The sequence below is a fragment of the Oncorhynchus mykiss genome, chromosome 3 (genome assembly GCF_057628025.1).
Source record: "Oncorhynchus mykiss isolate SJ-2025 chromosome 3, ASM5762802v1, whole genome shotgun sequence".
NCBI lineage: Eukaryota > Metazoa > Chordata > Actinopteri > Salmoniformes > Salmonidae > Oncorhynchus > Oncorhynchus mykiss.
In genome coordinates this window covers 50,410,637-50,430,192 of record NC_143024.1, presented here as the reverse complement: position 1 = coordinate 50,430,192, position 19,556 = coordinate 50,410,637, and the positions used below count along the sequence as shown (strand labels likewise).

General features: G+C 43.6%; 1 protein-coding gene and 1 long non-coding RNA gene across 51 annotated transcripts in view; one reads left to right on the top strand and one right to left on the bottom strand.

Moving 5' to 3' along the window:
* The window catches only part of LOC149984574 (uncharacterized), a 245,839-nt gene that overhangs the window by 13,053 nt on the left and 213,230 nt on the right, over positions 1-19,556 (top strand). The window lies entirely within an intron of this gene.
* Positions 1-19,556, bottom strand: part of LOC110519946 (LIM domain only protein 7) — a 124,713-nt gene that overhangs the window by 51,231 nt on the left and 53,926 nt on the right. For 43 of the 50 annotated variants that reach the window (XM_090229416.1, XM_090229463.1, XM_090229415.1 and 40 more), the window contains 2 exons: positions 15,676-15,792; positions 5,573-5,828 (listed from right to left, as the gene is read on the bottom strand). In XM_090229416.1, coding sequence (XP_090085542.1) covers positions 5,573-5,790 — 218 coding nt within the window. In that variant the 5' untranslated portion in view covers positions 5,791-5,828; positions 15,676-15,792. Of the gene's footprint in view, positions 1-526; positions 2,438-2,918; positions 3,066-3,731; positions 4,059-4,615; positions 4,958-5,572; positions 5,829-15,675; positions 15,793-17,232; positions 17,323-17,789; positions 18,405-19,556 lie in introns of those variants that run through there. The other 7 variants (XM_090229417.1, XM_090229428.1, XM_090229429.1 and 4 more) reach the window with 4 other exon arrangements.

Sequence of the window (19,556 nt, the reverse complement as noted above, 5' to 3'; positions counted from 1 at the left end):
TTTAAATTATTTCAAATAGTATTTCGAACCCAGGTTTGGTGCAGTGTCTAGGGGTAAGTATGGGGTTTATCTCAGAACCCCCAAACTAAAATATTGCATAATTGCGTAAGATGCTTGATTAGGTTCAGGAGGGAGATAATATACTGTATTTTATGAGAAAAGATACTAACAAAACTAGCGAAGTCTCCACCCCCCTAAACGGAAACTCTCAGCCAAAGCATGGGCCAAATGTTCCTTGTTAGTCGTCTCATCCCTGTCTGTTCGACATTACCATCCTATGTTACGTGCGTCTGTCCATGAGAGTGAGTGTGGGGTCAATAGATCTAACTCATGTGGGGTCAATAGATCTTACTCATGTTCAAATCCCTTTTCATACCACTGCGCTCATACTGCTCCCCCAAGTCAGTGTGAAGTCCTCTGATGTTGAGAGACACTGTGTTATTCCAAGGCAAATAGAGGTGCTAGGGTGATATCATGCTTCGCCATTCGTGAACCACCTCCGATTAATTCCATGACAAGTTTTCAGTCTGTTTTTGACTATTTTTATTAAGCATGGGACAAAGTATTTTTAAATTCACAGGCAAAGGCAATCCATGAGCAAAAAACAAAAAACAAAAAAACAAACAAATGTATAACAGAATGGGGTCTTGTTGTGTTAATTCTGATGGAGGTATACGTTTTTGGTCAATGCATTGACGACAGTACTCATGTGGTGGTGTCTAGAATTAGCACTTAAAAAAAGGTTAGCAGCAGTTATACAAGTTATAATTAATAATAATTTACTTAGTGTTGCGTTTTAGAGCTTCAGAATCGTATAGCTTGTATGGTTTCAGAAAATACCACAACCTGCGTAAAAAAAGTAATTTGTTTGACCTAATCAATCAAACCACTTTCTCAAAAGCTGAGGTAACTTAACCGTGGGTTATTTTTCTACATTTCCACCACTGGGTTTATGTGTTAAAAATAAATTTACTGTAAAGTTGTCTTTTATCAATTTGTTGCAGTTAGTGTGAAAGGCACATGTTTGTTTTTGGTAGAGAAGTGCTTAATATAGTTAATTGAAATTTCCTTCAATGAGGTCCTTCTATAAGCACCACTCCGTATCAATGCATGTCCACATGCGATTTAGGGCACTTCAATAACAGACAGAAAAGGGTTTATTAGAAGTAAACAGCACCGGTGTGTGTGGGGGGGCAGGAGTTGTGGGGGTTAAAGAAGAAAACAACAATACACAACCTGGAGATTTGAGTCTCTGTCTCAAATGGCACCCTATTCCCTATATAGTGCACTACTTTTGACTAGAGCCTTATACGGTAGACCTATGTGGCTCCAGGTCAGTCAAAGTAGTACAGCGCCCCTGGAGCAAATTAGAGTTAAATACTTTGCTCAGGTGCACATTGACCGATTATTCACCTTGTATTTGAACCAGCAACAGTTACTGGCCCAAAAGCTCTAACCGCTAAGCTACCTGTCGCCCATAGCAGTGCACTATATAGGGTTTGGGGTGCCATATGAGATTTGCCCTGAGAGCAACAGGCACTGTAGCGAAGTTGTTGTTTTCAGCAGCCATTTTAGTTCCTAACTCTTCAGAAAGGCTAACCTCTCAATCATCATCCTCTTCTTGTACCTCAGCCGACTCGCCTCCCTAATCGCCACCATCTTCTGCAGGTCACCCTCGCTACAGGAAGTGGGCAGCGACATACCTAGATATGACCGCTGACCTTGGACACGCACTGCCCCCACCCCCACCCCGAGCACTATCCCAAACTTCCTCAGCAACATGTCGTCCGTTTTAGGGTGCCCATCACGATCTCCTCTTTCCTCATGGTTCTCCCTGCCCTCAGCTTCAACCTCCTGGGTCAAAGGTGAGGGGGCGCAGAGCAGCCGTGCCTGGAGCTTGGCAGGCAGTGCCCAGGGCTCAGGGATGGTCATCGGGTTGTAGCTGTCGGCCGCACCCAACAGTGGTCTCTGCCGCCGACCATCCTGGGGCTGGTTGACCTTCCGAAAGATGAAGTCGTCCCTCTCGATGTCGGGGATGACGGTCTTGTGATCCTTGCCTGGTGTCTGCGGCTGGGTGGCGATGTTGAGCTGGGCGTTCGAGGCGTAGAGGTGGCTGGACAAGTGGTTTACGCACACCCGGGTTTTCAGCACAGCCAGCGCCGAGTTGGAGTGGAAGGCGTGGGTGCGTCGGGCGAACATGTCGTCATTCTCCAGGTCAGGGAAGATGCTTGCCAGGGACTCATCCAACTGTTCTGGTGGATCCAGGGGGTTGTCACGCCCCAGAAGGGGACACTTCTCGCATTTGACCAGCCGGGGGCCGGAGGTGGGGTCGATCATAGGGAATACCACCGGGAAGCGCTCAAAGTATGGGATGTTGGTGGCTTGCTTTTTGGGGGGCTGGTAGAGGGCAGTGTGTTGTGGCTGAGTGTTGTAAGGACTGGAGGAGGGGGGGGGGGGGGGTGGAAGAGAGAGGAGAAGGAGAGACAGGACAGAGGGTTGATGAGTTGCATGCAAGTAGAATAGGAGGAAAGCAGAAAGAGCTAGGAAAAGGAGGTTTAAAAAATGGAAGGCTATTTGATTCAAAACAGGGCTGCATCAAACTGAGGACCTTGTATTTTGAAGCAGCTTATTCAAATCGTAAGTGCTTGGCAAACACAGTACAGTATCTTAACATATGCACTGATGCAAATTGGACTAAACAGCAAGACAGCAAAGTGATTATACCTCAGTATAACTGGTATAACTCTCAAAACTGCTCTTCAAGGCATGTTAGGGCACAGTTACTAGCTAAGCTTTTTAGCACAGTATTGCTGTTAGTACATGAGGGAGGGCAGCCAATCAGAACTCCTGCCCTTTTAAGGCAATGCGTTAGACCAGTGCTCCTGTGATTTCACAGTCAATCGAGCAGCTGTATCGACCTTTGACCAGCAGGGAGGCTGGTGTGGGCGGAGCCTTCAGGTGCATGGGGGTGAGAGGAGGGGGAGGGGCCGGAAGGGGCTGAGGAGAGCCAGCGACTGACATCGCAGTCAGAGTCGTCAGAGGATGAGCCGCCAGACTTCTTTCGGCTATGGCCCCAGAGAGGAGTGGGTGCAGAAAAGAGAGAGAGACAGAACGAGAGGGAGCGGGGGGAGAAGGATTGATGAGAGAAAGTGAGGGAAAATAGAATGTGGAAAAGGAGTGTAAGGCAAAGTGAGAAGAAAAGAGAGAAACGGAGAAGCAGAAGTCAGACAGGTGGAATCAATACAGTGAAGTCGTGTAAAAGTAGAGTAGAATAGTTCCCCACAGCAGTGCGGACCCAACTTATCAATCAAATGAAAGCTTTATGAATGATGTTAGAATCACATGCATTAAACAGACTATAGGGAATCAATGGAAAATGTTGTGATAGAAACAGGAAACTGTGATAGAAAGATAATGAATATAGTTGGTGATAGAGTGATAAAGTATTGTTAGCAATAAGAATGGGATGTGCCATTAGAAATAGTGAATGTAAGAAAGAGTAAGGAAATTATGTGTGTGGTTTGTAAATGTTGGCATTGTATGTACTAATGTTTTATATAGTATTTGAAATGTACAGTATGAACATGTGAATGGAATGCAAGTGCTTTAAATGATGACGTTAAATCTGTGTTATGGGGTATGATGCTGTAAGTGTTTGTGTATGTGCGTTCTTTAACATTGGCCCTCTTTGCATCGTCCCCCCCTAACCCTGTGTCAGTATGTCCACAGACCTGAAGCCCTGGATCTTCTTGTACCAGGGTCTCCTCTGGGAGCCCAGTTTGATCTTCTGCACGTGGGTGTCCTCCTCAGGCGTCCAGAACTTGGGCAGAAACCGGTCATATGACACGTCGACAGTTGACTTGGGCAACGCACCCACTTTGCGAGCGTACAGGTCGTCCTGAATGGGGTCAGCATACCCAACATCATCTTCCTCGTCTTCAGAATCGTCATACATCTGTCGGAGAAGGCTGTCAGTGGGGAGAGGACAGTGGTGGTCCACCCTGACTGAGCCCATCTGAGGCTGGGGGGAGCACATCGGCGTCATTGGCCCACTGCTGCTACTCGAGAGAGAGAAAGAGAGACCAGCCAATCGTATGAGGGGAAAGGGTTTATCAGGAAGGTACAAGCAATTAAAAGGCAGAGCAAGGAGCGTATGGTGTTGGAACATCCTTGGGTAAACGGCACACAATCTCCAGTGAGAGCACACAAGGATAGAGGTAAAGGGCAAGGCAGAACCAAAATGAAAAACACATGATCAATGAAATCAAGTAAATTCAATGAAATCAAGTAAATTAAATCGAGTCAATGTGAAATTGGATATTTCGGATGGCAAGTCACTGCAAATCCAACTGCAAGAGGAACGAGCAAATACAACTAAAGAAAACAATAAAACAAAACAATCAAACACACAAACAAAAGAAACGTATTCAATCAATCAGTTAGAAGAGCCGGCAAGTTAAGACCAAGGTGGCCTGGTTCTAGAAAACCATGCAAATTGAAGCGTTCTCTCATTCTTTTTTTCTCCCACACTCGTTCATCCGGCAGGCATAACAGAAGAAGCACTCTCTCTTTCTCTCTCGCTCTGGTCAGATCCCACAGCATCAGGCTTTCTGACCTGAGGCAGGTCACCGTCTGCCGCGGTGGGGCGTTTGTGTTTGTGGTCATTGTGACCATTGGCCAGGTCCCTCCTTTCGCCACTGAAACCACTCCTCCCCCTCCTCCTAATCCCACAGCATTCCCGGCCTCCACAGGGCTGATTGGTAGTGCGAAGTTGGTAGGCAGGGCAGGGGAGGGACTGTGGAAGCGCCGGCTGGCCAGGTCATCCAGAACGAGGTCGGGGTCCGGCCGCTCGGGGTCAGAATCATCGCCACTGCCACTCTCGTACTCGTACGCCCACTGCAGTTGGACGGTGGGCAGGGAATCCTGGGATATGCATCTGTTGTTGGAGGATTCGGACCTGGTCTCACAGAGGTCAGTGTTCCGAGGTTAGTCGCAACATATGATGTTGTACAGTGCACACACACAACCATAAACATGAGACAGCCATACACAACCATGGGAGAACCAACCAGCAGACAGACAGAAAGACAGTGGAGATGATAGGAGAGGAGTGTGTAAAGACAAGGGCAAGTATCAGGGTATGGCATACAGTAGATTTAAACCACATAGAGTCAGATCCATGTCTTATACAGTATTCACCAGTGCAAAGCAATAGTTTTATTTGGTGTGAAAGAAAAAAAAGCTGGCTTATAGAGCTAGCTTACTGTAGCTTGTGTTGCAATGGAGTTTCATAATGATCAAAGAAACTGGGTGGCAAGGTTTGACTCGATACCATTACCATTTAACAGAAGGACACCAATTCACCTGAATTATACTGAATTAAAATGGAATGGAGCCACACCCTTCTGGATGATTTAACCATTGACAGACGAGAAGACCGGAATTAACATTTTACACTTCTATAGCCCCTTCGTATATCCGAAAGGATTTGCTAGAGCAGTACCTGTGGATAAAGACTCGAGGTAGCTGATTTCTGGTGTATAAGCTACAGGTGTGTGTATGACTCTGCTACCTGGTGAAGGTGCCATCCTCCTCAGTGTACTTGGGGCTGGCCCAGCTTCGGCGGCTGTCCTCGTGGCGCTCGGCCCGCTTCTTGCGGAGAGGTGCTGGCACGTAGGCCGCTGGCTTGTCCTTGGTGGGCAGGAACTGGTTGAACTGTGTGGTCGTTTTGGGTGCGATGACCAACGAGCGGCGGTAGTGCAGCGAATCCTTGTTACTGTCCACCGCCATCCTGAAGACTGAGTCCACCTCCGCGTCACTCCCACAACCTGGGGGAGTGAGAAGATATAGAGAAGGAAGAGGTGAGAATTTAACGAGGAAGGGGAAGGACACTGCAAATGAAAAGGGGAGGGAAGTGTAAGAGGAGAGAAAAAGTAGAAAGAGGGAGAAGTCTAATGAGGAGGGGAAGATAAGAATAGCCGAGTGGAGATTGGAAAAGGAAGGTGTGAAGAGGGACGGGGGACAAGAAGGGGGAGGAGAGAAGAGGAATGGGAAAGGGTAGAGTTGAGAGGTACAGTAAGGAAGAAAAGTAGAGAAAAGGAAAGGGCGGAGTAAAGGTCTATTTAGTGTGGTGTATAATATGATTGTCCGTTATAATATGATAGAACAGGTAGTCCCAAACTGAGGTACCCCCAGGGGTAAGCGCAATGCCGTAGGGGGTACGCCAAATAAAAGTGTTTCACATTTTAAAAAAAATACATCTTCACATTTTCAAACAGTCCATTTATATTTTCCAATGGGGCTATACATTTGGGTGAGATGTTTTTCTCGCCTGAGCAGCCTCGTTTCACTGCCAAAAATAAAATGAAACCATCTAGTGTTCAGCAAAGTAACAACACAATGTCAAATACAGCTAGTCTAGTCAAGTAATTAACATCCAATCACATTAACCGTTACTCTCTCATGGGAATTCCACTAATGGTCACATGTAGCCAAATGTAGCTGCTGCTCATTCCGTTTGCTCAAAAATGGATCAATGGTCCAAAAAAGTAAGGCCTGCGTCCATAGAGACACATACCAGTTCTACTGGTAGTACTGCTACTACCAGCAGTACGACACCTGCAATCAAGTTGTTCTGCTTCCACGACCACATCCAATGCTAGCATCAGTAATTCTACATTTGTTGTTAGCCCAGCTAGCATGGACACTGACAGTTGTAATTCTGATGCAGCCGAAGAGCTACTGCCCCCTTACCCTGGAAAGCACCGAACAACAGACAGCGTCGTTGGACCATCCAAGTGGTGCAAATATGATGAGAACTACATTGATTTGGGGTTCACTTATATTGGAAGTAGTGCCTTTCCTCAGCCACAGCCAATTTGAAAAATGAGTCACTGGAGTTTTTTGAGCGAGAATTAAGATGACTTTCGAGTAGTAAGACATGTTTAAAAGCAACAGATACCATTAATAAGAAGGGCATACAGCAAAACTGATGCTAGAATCGTTTTATATGGTGAGCTACCGAGTGGCTAGGACAAATAAGCCCCATACTATTGTGGAGGACTTAATTCTTCCTGCTTCCGCGGATATGGCTGGGACAATGCTGGGGGAAAAGGCCAAAAAAACTATACACAATGTCTTCATCAAACAACACTGTTTCACGACACATCAGTGACATGGCAGGAGATGATTTGAAACAATTACTGCTTCACATACAAGCCAGGGAATTCTATGCATTACAGCTGGATGAGTTAACAGACGTGGCAGGCCTGGCACAGCTCCTGGTTTATATTAGTTACATCTATGGGGGGGTCAATTAAGGAAGACATACTCTTCTGCAAACCGCTGGAAAGTCTCTCTCTCTAATTACTGACCTGCTCTCCTGGCCTTAAACACCACGAACCAAAACAAAACCTATTCGACTTAATTGAAATAACTATTATTAAATAGAAGTAGAAAAAAAGCTGTTTGTGTAATATATTTGTCTTCTTACAGTGAGTTTGATAAGTTTTGACGAGAAAATATAGTTTTATTTATCAACCACTAGAGGGCGGTATGTGTTTCTTATTATAAGTAGCTCTCTTCAACTGATGCTACATGTTTTTGTATCCCAAAACATTATTTATTTTACAGTGAGACTAAGACATTGTATTATGAAACTATCCAATTTTAGTGTCGGCTGAGAGACTTTTAACCGATAAAATAGTCCACACATTGTCAAATGTCAACAAAGATCCGGTATCCGTAAAATAAACATGCTCAGTGTGAATTTATTGACTCTGTCAGGGTATTGACACAGAACCCCTCCACTGGTTTCTTGGGCTCAGTGCTAGTGAATGACACTCAACCTGTCTTCATCATAAGAGAGATTTCTGAGTCAAAGGTGAACAAGGTGATTAGCTTACTAAAGAACTCTAAAGCCAAAGATGTGTTTGGGCTGGACTCTACCTTTCTTAAAAACTCCAAAGAGTCACTCATTGGTCCCATTACTAAGGTCACCAACACATCTATTAGTCTGGGGGTGTTTCCAAGGTTATGGAAGTCGGCCATAATAACGGCCATCTTTAAATCAGGCGACCCTGCTGACGTGAGTAACTACAGGCCCATTAGTATACTACCTGTGGTGTCGAAGGTTGTTGAAAAGTGTGTAGCAGAACAACTGCTTGCCCACCTCAACAACAGCCCCTTCACATTACACTCCATGCAGTTTGGCTTCAGAGCGAAACACTTCACAGAAATGGCCAACTGCTTTCTTCTGGAAAATGTGACGTCCAAGATGGACAAAGAGGGCGTTGTTGGGGCTGTGTTTCTGGACCTAAGGATGGCTTTTGATACTATTAACCATGAGGTTCTCATCACAAAATGATCCAAGTCAACTTTTTCCCCAATGCCTTGAGATGGATGAAATCATACCTTGAAGGCAGAACTCAGTGTGTCAGAGTGCGCAATGAGCTGTCGCCCACTCTTAGCTATGATGTGGGCGTGTCCCAAGAGTACGGGTCAATGCTGCCTTCTGTCTGTACTGGGTCTGAAGTTCAAATGCAGATGATACAGAGATATATGTGCATGCAAAGAGCAAACAACAAGCTGCACAAGAACTCACTACTGTAATGGTCCAGGTTACAAAGTGGCTCTGTGACTCGTGTTTGCATCTCAATGTGAAAAAAAACTGTCTGCATGTTCTTCACAAAGAGGGCAACAGATGCTACTGAGCCAGTCTATGTGTCTGGGGAGAAGCTCCAGGTGGTATCTCATTTTAAGTAACTTGGCATCATACTTGATTCCAACCTCTCTTAAAAAGCAGGTGGAAAAGATCATTCAAATAACCAAATACAACATAGCTAATTTCTGATTTATACGAAAGTGTTTGACTACAGAGGTAGCAAAACTGTATTTCAAATCTATGATACTCCCCCACTTAACATACTGCTTGACTAGTTGGGCCCAAGCTTGCTGTACAACATTAAAACCCATTCAGTCTGTCTACAAACAGGCTCTCAAAGTGCTTGATAGGAAGCCCAATAGCCATCATCACTGTTACATCCTCAGAAAGCATGAGCTCCTGAGTTGGGAAAATCTTGTGCAATACACCGACGCATGTCTTCTATTCAAGATCCTAAATGGCCTGGCTCCCCCTCTACTCAGTACTTTTGTTAAACAGAAAACCCAAATATATGGCAGTAGATCCACAAGGTTTGCCATGAGAGGTGACTGTATAGTTCCCTTAAGGAAAAGCATCCTCTAGTCAATCGCTTTTTCTGTGAGAGCTTCCCATGTCTAGAATACACTGCCATCAGACACACATAACTGCACCACCTATCACACTTTTACAAAAAACATGAAGACATGGCTAAAGGTCAATCAGATTTGTGAAATAATCCCTAGCTTGTACTGCCGGTTTCCATGGTGTCTGTTATCTGTAGCTTGTGAGCAGTGGAAACACTTTGTTGCTTTTATGGATTTTGCCCTGTTGCTTTTTGTGCTATGTTGCTCTGTCTAATGCTATGTCTTGCTTGTCCAATGATGCTCTGCGAGTGCTCACTACTCGATACTTGATTGTCTGTATTGTAATTGTTTTTAATAACCTGCCCAGGGACTGCTGTTGAAAATTAGCCGGCTGGCTAAAACCGGCACTTTAACTGAAATGTTGATTAATATGCACTGTCCCTTTAAAAAATAAACTCAAACTAAACTCAAGTTTCAAGAACATTTCCCAGGACATAGACATATCTGATATGGGCAGAACGCTTAAATTCTTGTTAATCTAACTTCACTATCCAATTTACAGTAGCTTTTACAGTTAAAGAATACCATGCTATTGTTTGAGGAGAGTGCACAGTTATGAACTTGATAATGTATTAGTAAACCAATTAGGTACATTTGGGCAGTCTTGATACAACATTTTGAGCAGAAATGCAATGGTTCATTGAATCAGTCTAAAACTTTGTACATTCACTGATGCAATCTAGTGGCCAAAATATAAATTGCGGCTAGACTCCTAAGTAATATAATGGCATTTCTCTTGCATTTCAAAGACGCATGTTTTGTTCTTTGTATTATCTTTCACCAAATCTAATGTGTTATATTCTCCTATATTAATTTCACATTTCCACAAACTTCAAAGTGTTTATTTTCAAATGGTATCAGGAATATGCATATCCTTGCTTCAGGTCCTGAGTTACAGGCAGTTAGATTTGGGTATGTCATTTTAGGTGAAAATTGAAAAAAAGGGCCAGATCTTTAAAAGGTTCGCAAGGCTGCCTGCCCAGACGGTATCCCTAGCCGCGTCCGCAGAGCATGCGCAAACCAGCTGGCTGGAGTGTTTACGGACATATTCAATCTCTCCCTATCCCAGTCTGCTGTCCCCACTTGCATCAAGATGTCCACCATTGTTCCTGTACCAAAGAAACCAAAGATAACTGAACTAAATGACTATCGCCCGTAGCACTCACTTCTGTCATCATAAAGTGCTTTGAGAGCCTAGTTAAGGATCATATCACCTCCACCTTACCTGACACCCTAGACGCACTTCAATTTGTCTCCGCCCCAATATATCCACAGACAATGCAATCTCCATCAGACTGAACACTGCCCTATCCCACCTGGCATGAGGAAGACCAATGTAAGAATGCAGTTCATTGACTATAGCTCAGCATTCTACATCACAGTACCTTCCAAGCTCATCATTAAGCTCGGGGCCCTGGGTTTGAAACCCTCCCTGTGCAACTGGGTCCTGCACTTCCTGATGGGCCGCCCCCCAGGTGGTGAAGGAAGGAAACAACACCTCCACCTCGTTGTTCACCCATGTCTGCATGGCCACACATGCCTCCAACTCAATCATCAAGTTTGCAGAAGACACAACACTAGTAGGCTTGATTACCAACAATGACGAGACAGCCGACAGGGAGGAAGGTGAGGGCCCTGGGAGAGTGGTGATAGGAAAATAATCTCTCACTCAACGTCAACGAAACAAAGGAGCTGATCTTGGACTTCAGGAAACAGCAGAGGGAACACGCCCCTATTAACATCGATGGGAACACAATGGAGAAGGTGGAAAGCTTCAAGTTCCTCTGCATACACATCATGACGATCTGACGATCTGAAATGGTCCGCCCACTCAGACAGTGGGGTGAAGGAGAAACAGCACCTCTTCAACCTCAGGAGGCTGAAGAAATTTGGCTTGGCCCCTAAAACCCTTACAAACTTTTACAGATGCACAATTGAGAGCATCCTGTCGGTCTGTATCACCACCTGGTATGGCAACTGCACCGCCCTCAACCGCAGGGCTCTCCAGATGGTGGTGAGGTCTGCCCAACGCATCACCGGGGGCAAACTACCTGCCCTCCAGTACACCTACACCACCCGATGTCACAGGAAGCCAAAAAGATGATCAAGGACATCAACCATCCAAGCCACTGCCTGTTCATCCCGCTATCATCCAGAAGGCGAGGTCAGTACAGGTGCATCAAAGCTGGGACCGAGAGCAATGCACAGTGATATGGTTGCCAGGTCTTTCCTCCGACACATTGGTGCGGCTGGCTTCCGGATTTAGCGAGCATTGCATCAAGAAGCAGTGCAGCTTGGCGGTGTCGTTTTTCGGCGGATGCACGGCTCTCGACCTTCGCCTCATCTGAGTCCATATGGTAGTTGCAGTGGTTGTAACAACCAAGATTGTAACAACCAATTGGAAATCAAGAAATTGGGGAGAAAAAGGGGTAAAAAATAAAGATAAGCTGAATCTGAGAGACTGAAAAACAGCTTCTATTTTAAGGCCACCAGACTGTTAAATAGCCATCACTATCCGGCTTCCACCCGGTTACGCAGCCCTGCTTCTTAGAAGCTTCTGCCCTATATACAGTGCTATCAGAAAGTATTCAGACCCCTTGCTTTCTTCCACATTTTGTTAGGTTACAGCCTTATTCTAAAATGTATTTTTTTTTTTATCCTCATCAATCTACACACAATACCCCATAAGGAGATAACAAAAACAGGATTTGAGAAATGTTTGCTAATTTATTAAAAATAAAAAACTGAAATATCACATTTACATAACCATTCAGACCCTTTCCTTAGTACTTTGCTAAATAACTTTGGCAGTGACTACAGGCTCGAGTCTTCTTGGGTATAATGCTACAAGCTTGGCCACCTGTATTTTGGGGAGTTTCTCCCATTCTTCTCTGCAGATCCTCTCAAGCTCTGTTTGGTTGGATTGGGAGCATTGCTGTACAGCTATTTTCAGGTCTCTCCAGAGATGTTTGATCGGGTTCTGGCTCTGGCTGGGCCATTCAAGGACATTCAGAGACTTGTCCCGAAGCCTGTGTTGTCTTGGCAGTGTGCTTAGGGTCGTTGTTCTGTTGGAAGGTGAACCTTCGTCCTAGTCTGAGGTCCTGAGCACACTGGAGCAGGTTTTCATCAAGGATCTCACTGTACTTTGCAACGTTGATCTTTGACTCGATCCTGATTAGTCTCCCAGTCCCTGCCACTGAAAAACATCTCCACTGCATGATGCTGCCAACACCATGCTTCACAGTAGGGATGGTGCCAAGTTTCCTCCAGAAGTGACGCTTAGCATTCAGGCGAAAGAGTTCAATCTTGTTTCTCATGATCTGAGAGTTTTTAGGTGCCTTTTGGTAAACTCCAAGCGGGCTCTCATGTGCCTGTTACTGAGGAGTGGCGTACGTCGGGCCACTCTACCATAAAGGCCTAATTGTTGGAGTGCTGCAGAGATGGTTGTCCTTCTGGAAGGTTCTCCCATCTCCACAAAGGAACTCTAGAGCTCTTTCAGATTGGTCACCTCCCTGACCAAGGCTATTCTCCCCCGATTGCTCAGTTTGGCCGAGGCGGCCAGCTCTAGGAAGAGTCTTTCCAAAGTACATAGACTTGTAATCGCTGGCCATTTTAATAATGGAACACTAGTCACTTTAATAATGTTTACATACTGCTTTACTCATCGCATACTCATCTCATATACTGATATACATATACTGATTGGCTACGAAAAGCCAACTGACATTTACTCCTGAGGTGCTGACCTGTTGCACCCTCTATAACCATAGCCATGTTCTGTTATAATCTCCACCCAGCACAGCCAGAAGAGGACTGGCCACCCCTCATAGTCTGGTTCCTCTCTAGGTTTCTTCCTAGGTTTGGGCCTTTCTAGGTAGGTTTTCCTAGCCACCGTGCTTCTACACCTGCATTGCTTGCTGTTTGGGCTTTTAGGCTGCGTTTCTGTACAGCACTTTGTGACATCAGCTGATGTAAGGGCTTAATAAATACATTTGATTTATTGATTGATTGATACTGTATTCCTTTCTATTGTATTTTAGTCAATGCCACTCCGACATTGCTCAATCTAATATGTATATATTTCTTAATTCCATTCTTAATTCCAATTTCTAGATTTGTTTGTATTGTTGTGAATTGTTAGATACTAATGCACTGTTGGCGCTAGGAACTAGCATTTCGCTACACCCACAATAACAGCTAAATATGCTAAATATATGTGTGTGACCAATAACATTTAATTTAATTTTAATTTTATTTGAAGACAGAGTGATGTGTCTCTTAGTCATTTAGCTCTTTAGGGTTATTCTCACTGGTACATGACAACTCACGCACACACACCTCCCCCACACACAAACTTCAGAGTGTTTTCCACTCTGCCTCATGCAAGCACAACCCAGTTAGCCATGCGTTGTGTGACAGTGACAACCATGATAAATGTTGACAGTCTAAAGACTGGCTTATAGCGTAAGCACTCAAACTGGACAGTTTTATATCCATCTACACATTCAAATACTTAATCATGGACACTCTTACTGACACTTGTGGCTGCTTCGCGGGATGTATTGTTTTCTCAACCTTTTTTCCCTTCGTACGGTTGTCTGTGCCTAACAATGTTTGTACCATGTTGTGTTGCTACCACGTTGTGTTGTTTTCATGTTGTGTTGCTACCATGTTGTGTTGTTGTCATGTTGTCTTGCAACCAAGTTGTGTTATCATGTTCTGTTGCTACCATGTTGTGTTGTTTTCATGTTGTGTTGCTACCATGTTGTGTTATCATGTTGTGTTGCTACCATGTTGTGTTGTTGTCATGTTGTGTTGCTACCATTTTGTGTTACCATGTTGTGTTGCTGCCATGTTGTATTGTTGTCTTAGGTATCTCTTTATGTAGTGTTTTGGTGTCTCTCTTCTCGTGATGTGTGTTTTGTCCTACTTTCTTTTTTATCCCATGTCCACACAGGAGGCCTTTTGCCTCTTGGTAGGCCGTGATTGTAAATAAGAATTTGTTCTATGGACTTGCCTAGTTAAATAAATGTTAAAATTAAAAACATTTAAAAATGGCCTGGAGCCTCTCTAACCAGCCTGCTTCCCAACAAGCAACAACTTGTCAGCCGCTCTTTATGAAACAATAACTGCCTCTGTTCCCAACTGGCACCCATTTCCCTACATAATGTAATACTATTGAACACATCCCCGTGGGCCCTGGTCAAATGTAGTGCAATATGTAGGAAATAGGGTGCCATATCGGACACAGACAATGTCCGATCAAAAATGTACTTTGAATCCAGGACTAAACAATGCTATTCTATGCTATTCCCTACTGAGCTTGGCTTAACATCGCTTCACTGAGCTCGGACTAGAACAGATAAACGCATGGAACATGTTGTAACTAACCATCACTTTAACTAATCATCACTTTTGCCTGTTTTTAATCATATAAAATCCCATGGTAGTGAGTGTAATCGTAGGGCTTGAATGTGCTTGGTAAATCTAACTACAAACAGACCAAACTGTAAAACTCAGCAATGCCACGACACACACAAACACACATGTGCAAAGAACGACACACACACACACACACACCGAAACACACTTTTATGCATGTACCAAGTGACCTATGGGCTTCTGAAGTAAACAAGATTAAAATAGCTGCGTCAGGAGATTGGATCAGTTATGACTTAACTTTGCTATGGTTTTAATACAGACTGTCAAGTATTCTGAGCCTGAAGCCCCTCGGCCAATGGGCTGGCTTCCTCAACACATAGCTAAAATACCGGGAAGGATGTAGAGATGTGATGGGGTATGAGTGTAAAAGAGGATTTCATTCATACGATTTGATTCCTACTGTAGCTATGCTGATTACTCAAACCTTTACATGGTAGCACACAACACAAAAACTGTAGTTTGAATAACAATGTACAGGTACATCAGGGTTGAGGTCCATTCCAATTCATTTCAGTTTCATGAAGTGAAATTCCAAATAAAGTGTTGAAAAATCCTAACTGAAACTAAGACATCTTTCCATTCTTGAATTGCAATTTCAATTCACTTCCCGAATTGACCAAATTAAAATGGAATGTCCATCAATTGATGGACCCCAAACTTAACTAGCCCACTGAAGTACAGTGAGGCAGCTTTACTTTGAATACTGCTAATACCGTAGCCTGTCTTCGTCGTGCAAACTCCTGTGGTTAAACACATTGGCAAGACAGTACAAACAAATCTGGGACCAGTCTACTAATACAGTACACATATAAATATAATTACTAAAAGGGGCAAACATTTAAAAGAATGGGTTATATAGAGTATAATAGAGTGAATAACGAAATAATAATAAAGTGTTAACCTAGCCTAGCACAGCGTACAGTATGTACAGTAAGGTTATATATTTACCTTGGATATTGCTGCTATGCCCAGTAGTCGTTCGAAGGCCTTGAGGTTTAGGTTAGGTCTATTATAGAAAGTTTCACTTTGTGCCTTCCTACCCAGCCAGGATTTGGAGATCAGCACCTGGGAGAAAGAGGACATGAGTTATTACAAAAATCATGATTGTAATGTATGCATAAGTACTTTTCAGGAGCAATGCCAATGTCTCTAAATACAGCAACTGGGTGGGTGCATATGCTTTTTGACAGACATTTTTCTACTCTATTAAACAGCTATTAAACAGAACAAACATGCAGACCTGGGTTCAAATAGTACTTGTTTTCTTTCAAATACTTTGAGTGTTTGAGGAGTGCCAGATGGGCAGGGTTTGCACTTGTGGGACTATACAATTGGTTAAAAGCCAGGCACCCTCAATCAAGTGTGGCTAAAGTATTTGAATGAAAACAAATCCTGTTTGAACCCTGGAAAACAGTGGAAAACAGTAGTACATAGTTATATATTGATAAGGACACACTTACAGTACATTCGAGCAGAACACTACGTAGCCTACATATAGTATGGACTGTTAGGATGGCTCATGATTAGATTTCTGTATTGTTATTGTATAGTAATGCTTATACATAGTTGTCCTGAGGTTATACTGGCCTCTGTGGCTCCTGTGGCCACTAGTGTCCAGCTCTTTGCTTTCCTGCCTCATCCAGAACCGTCTGATACATCGCTATTTGTTTGTGTGCACTGACCTGACCTATACCTCTTGTAAACATGTAGGTCTTTGAATCATGTTTTAGAAAAGTAATGCAGCTCTCAATAATGTCATTCCATGAGCACTACAGATATCACAGAACTCAAGTGCTATTTGCATGTAAATAATGTGGAGGGATGCATTTACTCCATTTAGTACGTTTTTGTCGGTGTCCCACTCTTTGATGGTAGTTCCCCTTTATGTTCAGTTTTCTGCATATTACATGGTAATTACATGTTGTATTGGCAGCACAGGGTAATACTAACTACAGTGCATATTTACAAGCCTTTCCTGCAAAAACATTGCTCAAGAGTCTTTAGACTAAAGCGGATACCTCGTCAGTTGCACAACTGAATGCATTTAACCAAAATGTGTCTTCCACATTTAACCTAAGGTACAGGGGGGCTGCCTTATTCGACATCATCTACACCTGGGGAGCAGTTAATTACCTTGCTCAACAGCAGAACAGCAGATTTTTCCACTTTGCTGGCTCAGGGATTTGAACCAGCAACTTTTTGGTTACCGCTCCAACCACTAGACTACCTGCCACCCCCTAGCCTAAGCTTCTTTCTGCCCCAGAAAGTGATTTGGGTATGGTATTATGGAAATCACTTCTATTGAAGCAGTCTGATAGTTAAAAAATGACTACATACTGTATACAGTAGATTGGAATGTAGCAATAGGATGGATAAAGACATACTGTAAGCACAAAAACCCTAAAATCACCCTTACTGTTCCATTGGATTCTACAGTAGTGGGCAAAGCAAATCTCCGCCATCTCCTCAAACCTTCCCAAGTAAAATAAAAACATTTCCACTCACATGTTTCAGTCCCCTGTTGGTCTCTTGATAGGTGTGTGTGTACGAGAAGGGTATGTGGGAGTGTGTGTGTGGTTTATCACTCACAGCCTGCTAAAATGACAATAAAAGAATAGTGTGGTAGTTTAGGTCTATGTGCTTCTCCCACTGAAAGAGCTGGAAAGAGAGAGTACAATCCATGCGACTGCCAGCCCTTGAATCACCCCTGCCCCCCTTACACAACAACAGAACAAGACAAAGGCTGGGGCTGGGATGGAGTGGAGGCCACACACATAAGCACACAAATGGGCACACTAAGCACACAAACAATTTGTGTCAATGGCCATATGCACACAGACTCGCACACATACATAGTGCCTTCGGGAAGTTTTCTGACCTATAGACTTTTTCCAAATTTTGTTAGGTTACAGCCTCATTCTAACATGGATTAAAATGCCCCCTCCCCCCCATCAATCTACACACAATACCCCATGACGACAAAGCAAAAACAGGTTTTTAGAAATGTTTGCTAATTTCTTAAAAATAAAACAGAAATATTACATTTCCTTAAGTATTCAGACCTTTTACTCAGTACTTTGTTGAAGCACCTTTGGCAGAGATTACAGACTTGAGTCTTCTTGGGTATGACACTTCAAACTTGGCACACCTGGGGGAGTTTCTCCCATTTTTCTCTGCAGATCCTCTCAATCTCTGTCAGGTTGGATGGGGAGCGTCACTGCACAGCTATTTTCAGGTCTCTCCAGAGATGTTCGATTGGTTTCAAGTCCGGACTCTGGCTGGGCAATATAAGGACATTCAGAGACTTGTCCCGAAGCCACTCCTGAGTTGTCTTGGCAGTGTGCTTAGGATCGTTATCCTGTTGGAAGGTGAACCTTCGGCCCAGTCTGAGGCCCTGTGCGCTCTGAAGCAGGTTTTTATCAAGGATCTCACTGTACTTTGTTCCATTCGTCTTTCCCTCAATCCTGACTCGTCTCCCAGTCCCTGCCGCTGAAAAACACCCCCACAGCATGATTCACAGTAGGGATGGTGCCAAGTTTCCTCCAGACGTGACACTTGACATTTAGGTCAAAGAGTTTAGTCTTGATTTCATCAGACCAGAAAATCTTGTTTCTCATGGTCAGAGAGTCTTTTTGGCAAACTCCAAGCGTGCTGTCACGTGCCTGATACTGAGGAGTGGCTTTACGTCGGGCCACTCTACCACAAAGGCCTGATTGGTGGAGTGTTGCATAGATGGTTGTTCTTCTTGAAGGTTCTCCCATCTCCACTCTAGAGCTCTGTCAGAGTGACCATCGGGTTCTTGGTCACCTCCCTGACCAAGGCCCTTCTCCCCCAATTGCTTTGTTTGGCAGGGCGGACAACTCTAGGAAGAGTCTTGGTGGTTCCAAACTTCTTCCATTTAAGAATGATGGAGGTCCCTGTGTTCTTGGGGACCTTCAATGCTGCAAAAAAATGTGGTACCCTTCCCCAGATCTATGCTTTGACACAATCATATCTCGGAAGTCTACATACAATTCCTTTGGCCTCATGGCTTGGTTTTAGCTCTGACATGCACTGTCAACTGTGGGACACATAAACCAGTGTGTGTCTTTCCAAATAATTCTCCAATCAATTGAATTTCAAGTTCCAATCAAGTTGTAAAAACATCTCAAGGATGATCAATGGAAACAGAATGCACCTGAGCTCAATTTCGAGTCTCATAGCAAAGGGTCTTAATGTCAATATGGTAATTCTGTTTTTTATGTTTTATAAATTTGCTAACATTTCTAGAAACCTGTTTTTGCTTTGTCATTATGGGGTATTGTGTGTAGATTGCTGAGGATTTAAATTGTATTTGATTCAACTTAGAATAAAGCTTTAACGTAACAAATTGTGGAAAAGGTCAAGGGGTCTGAAAATTTTTTGAAGGCACTGTATTTGGCAATAATACATGGCTTCATTGGCTAAATGGGTTATATCAAATAGATTTTCTGATCTCTTTAATAAGAAGTGTATGTTTTAAAATCGAACACAAGTTTGATTCCAGAACTATCTTCTATGTGAGCATGTTTTGGAGGTGGGGGGTCATGGCTTTATTGATAATTTATTGTTATCAAAGAAGATGCATGCATACATAGTTGCCAATAAAACTGCCTTAATTATGTACATTGATTGTATCAATCTCTTTTATGTTCTCATAAACCTTTTCTCAAGTTTGACTTGAGAACCTTCTGTGTGTGCATAGATGGTTCAGCTTTTGGTCCATATTTGCTTGGTTATTTACGACAGTCACTAAATACCACACAGCCATAAAAATAATTGGACTTTGAAGGGTAAAACGCAGAGGTGAG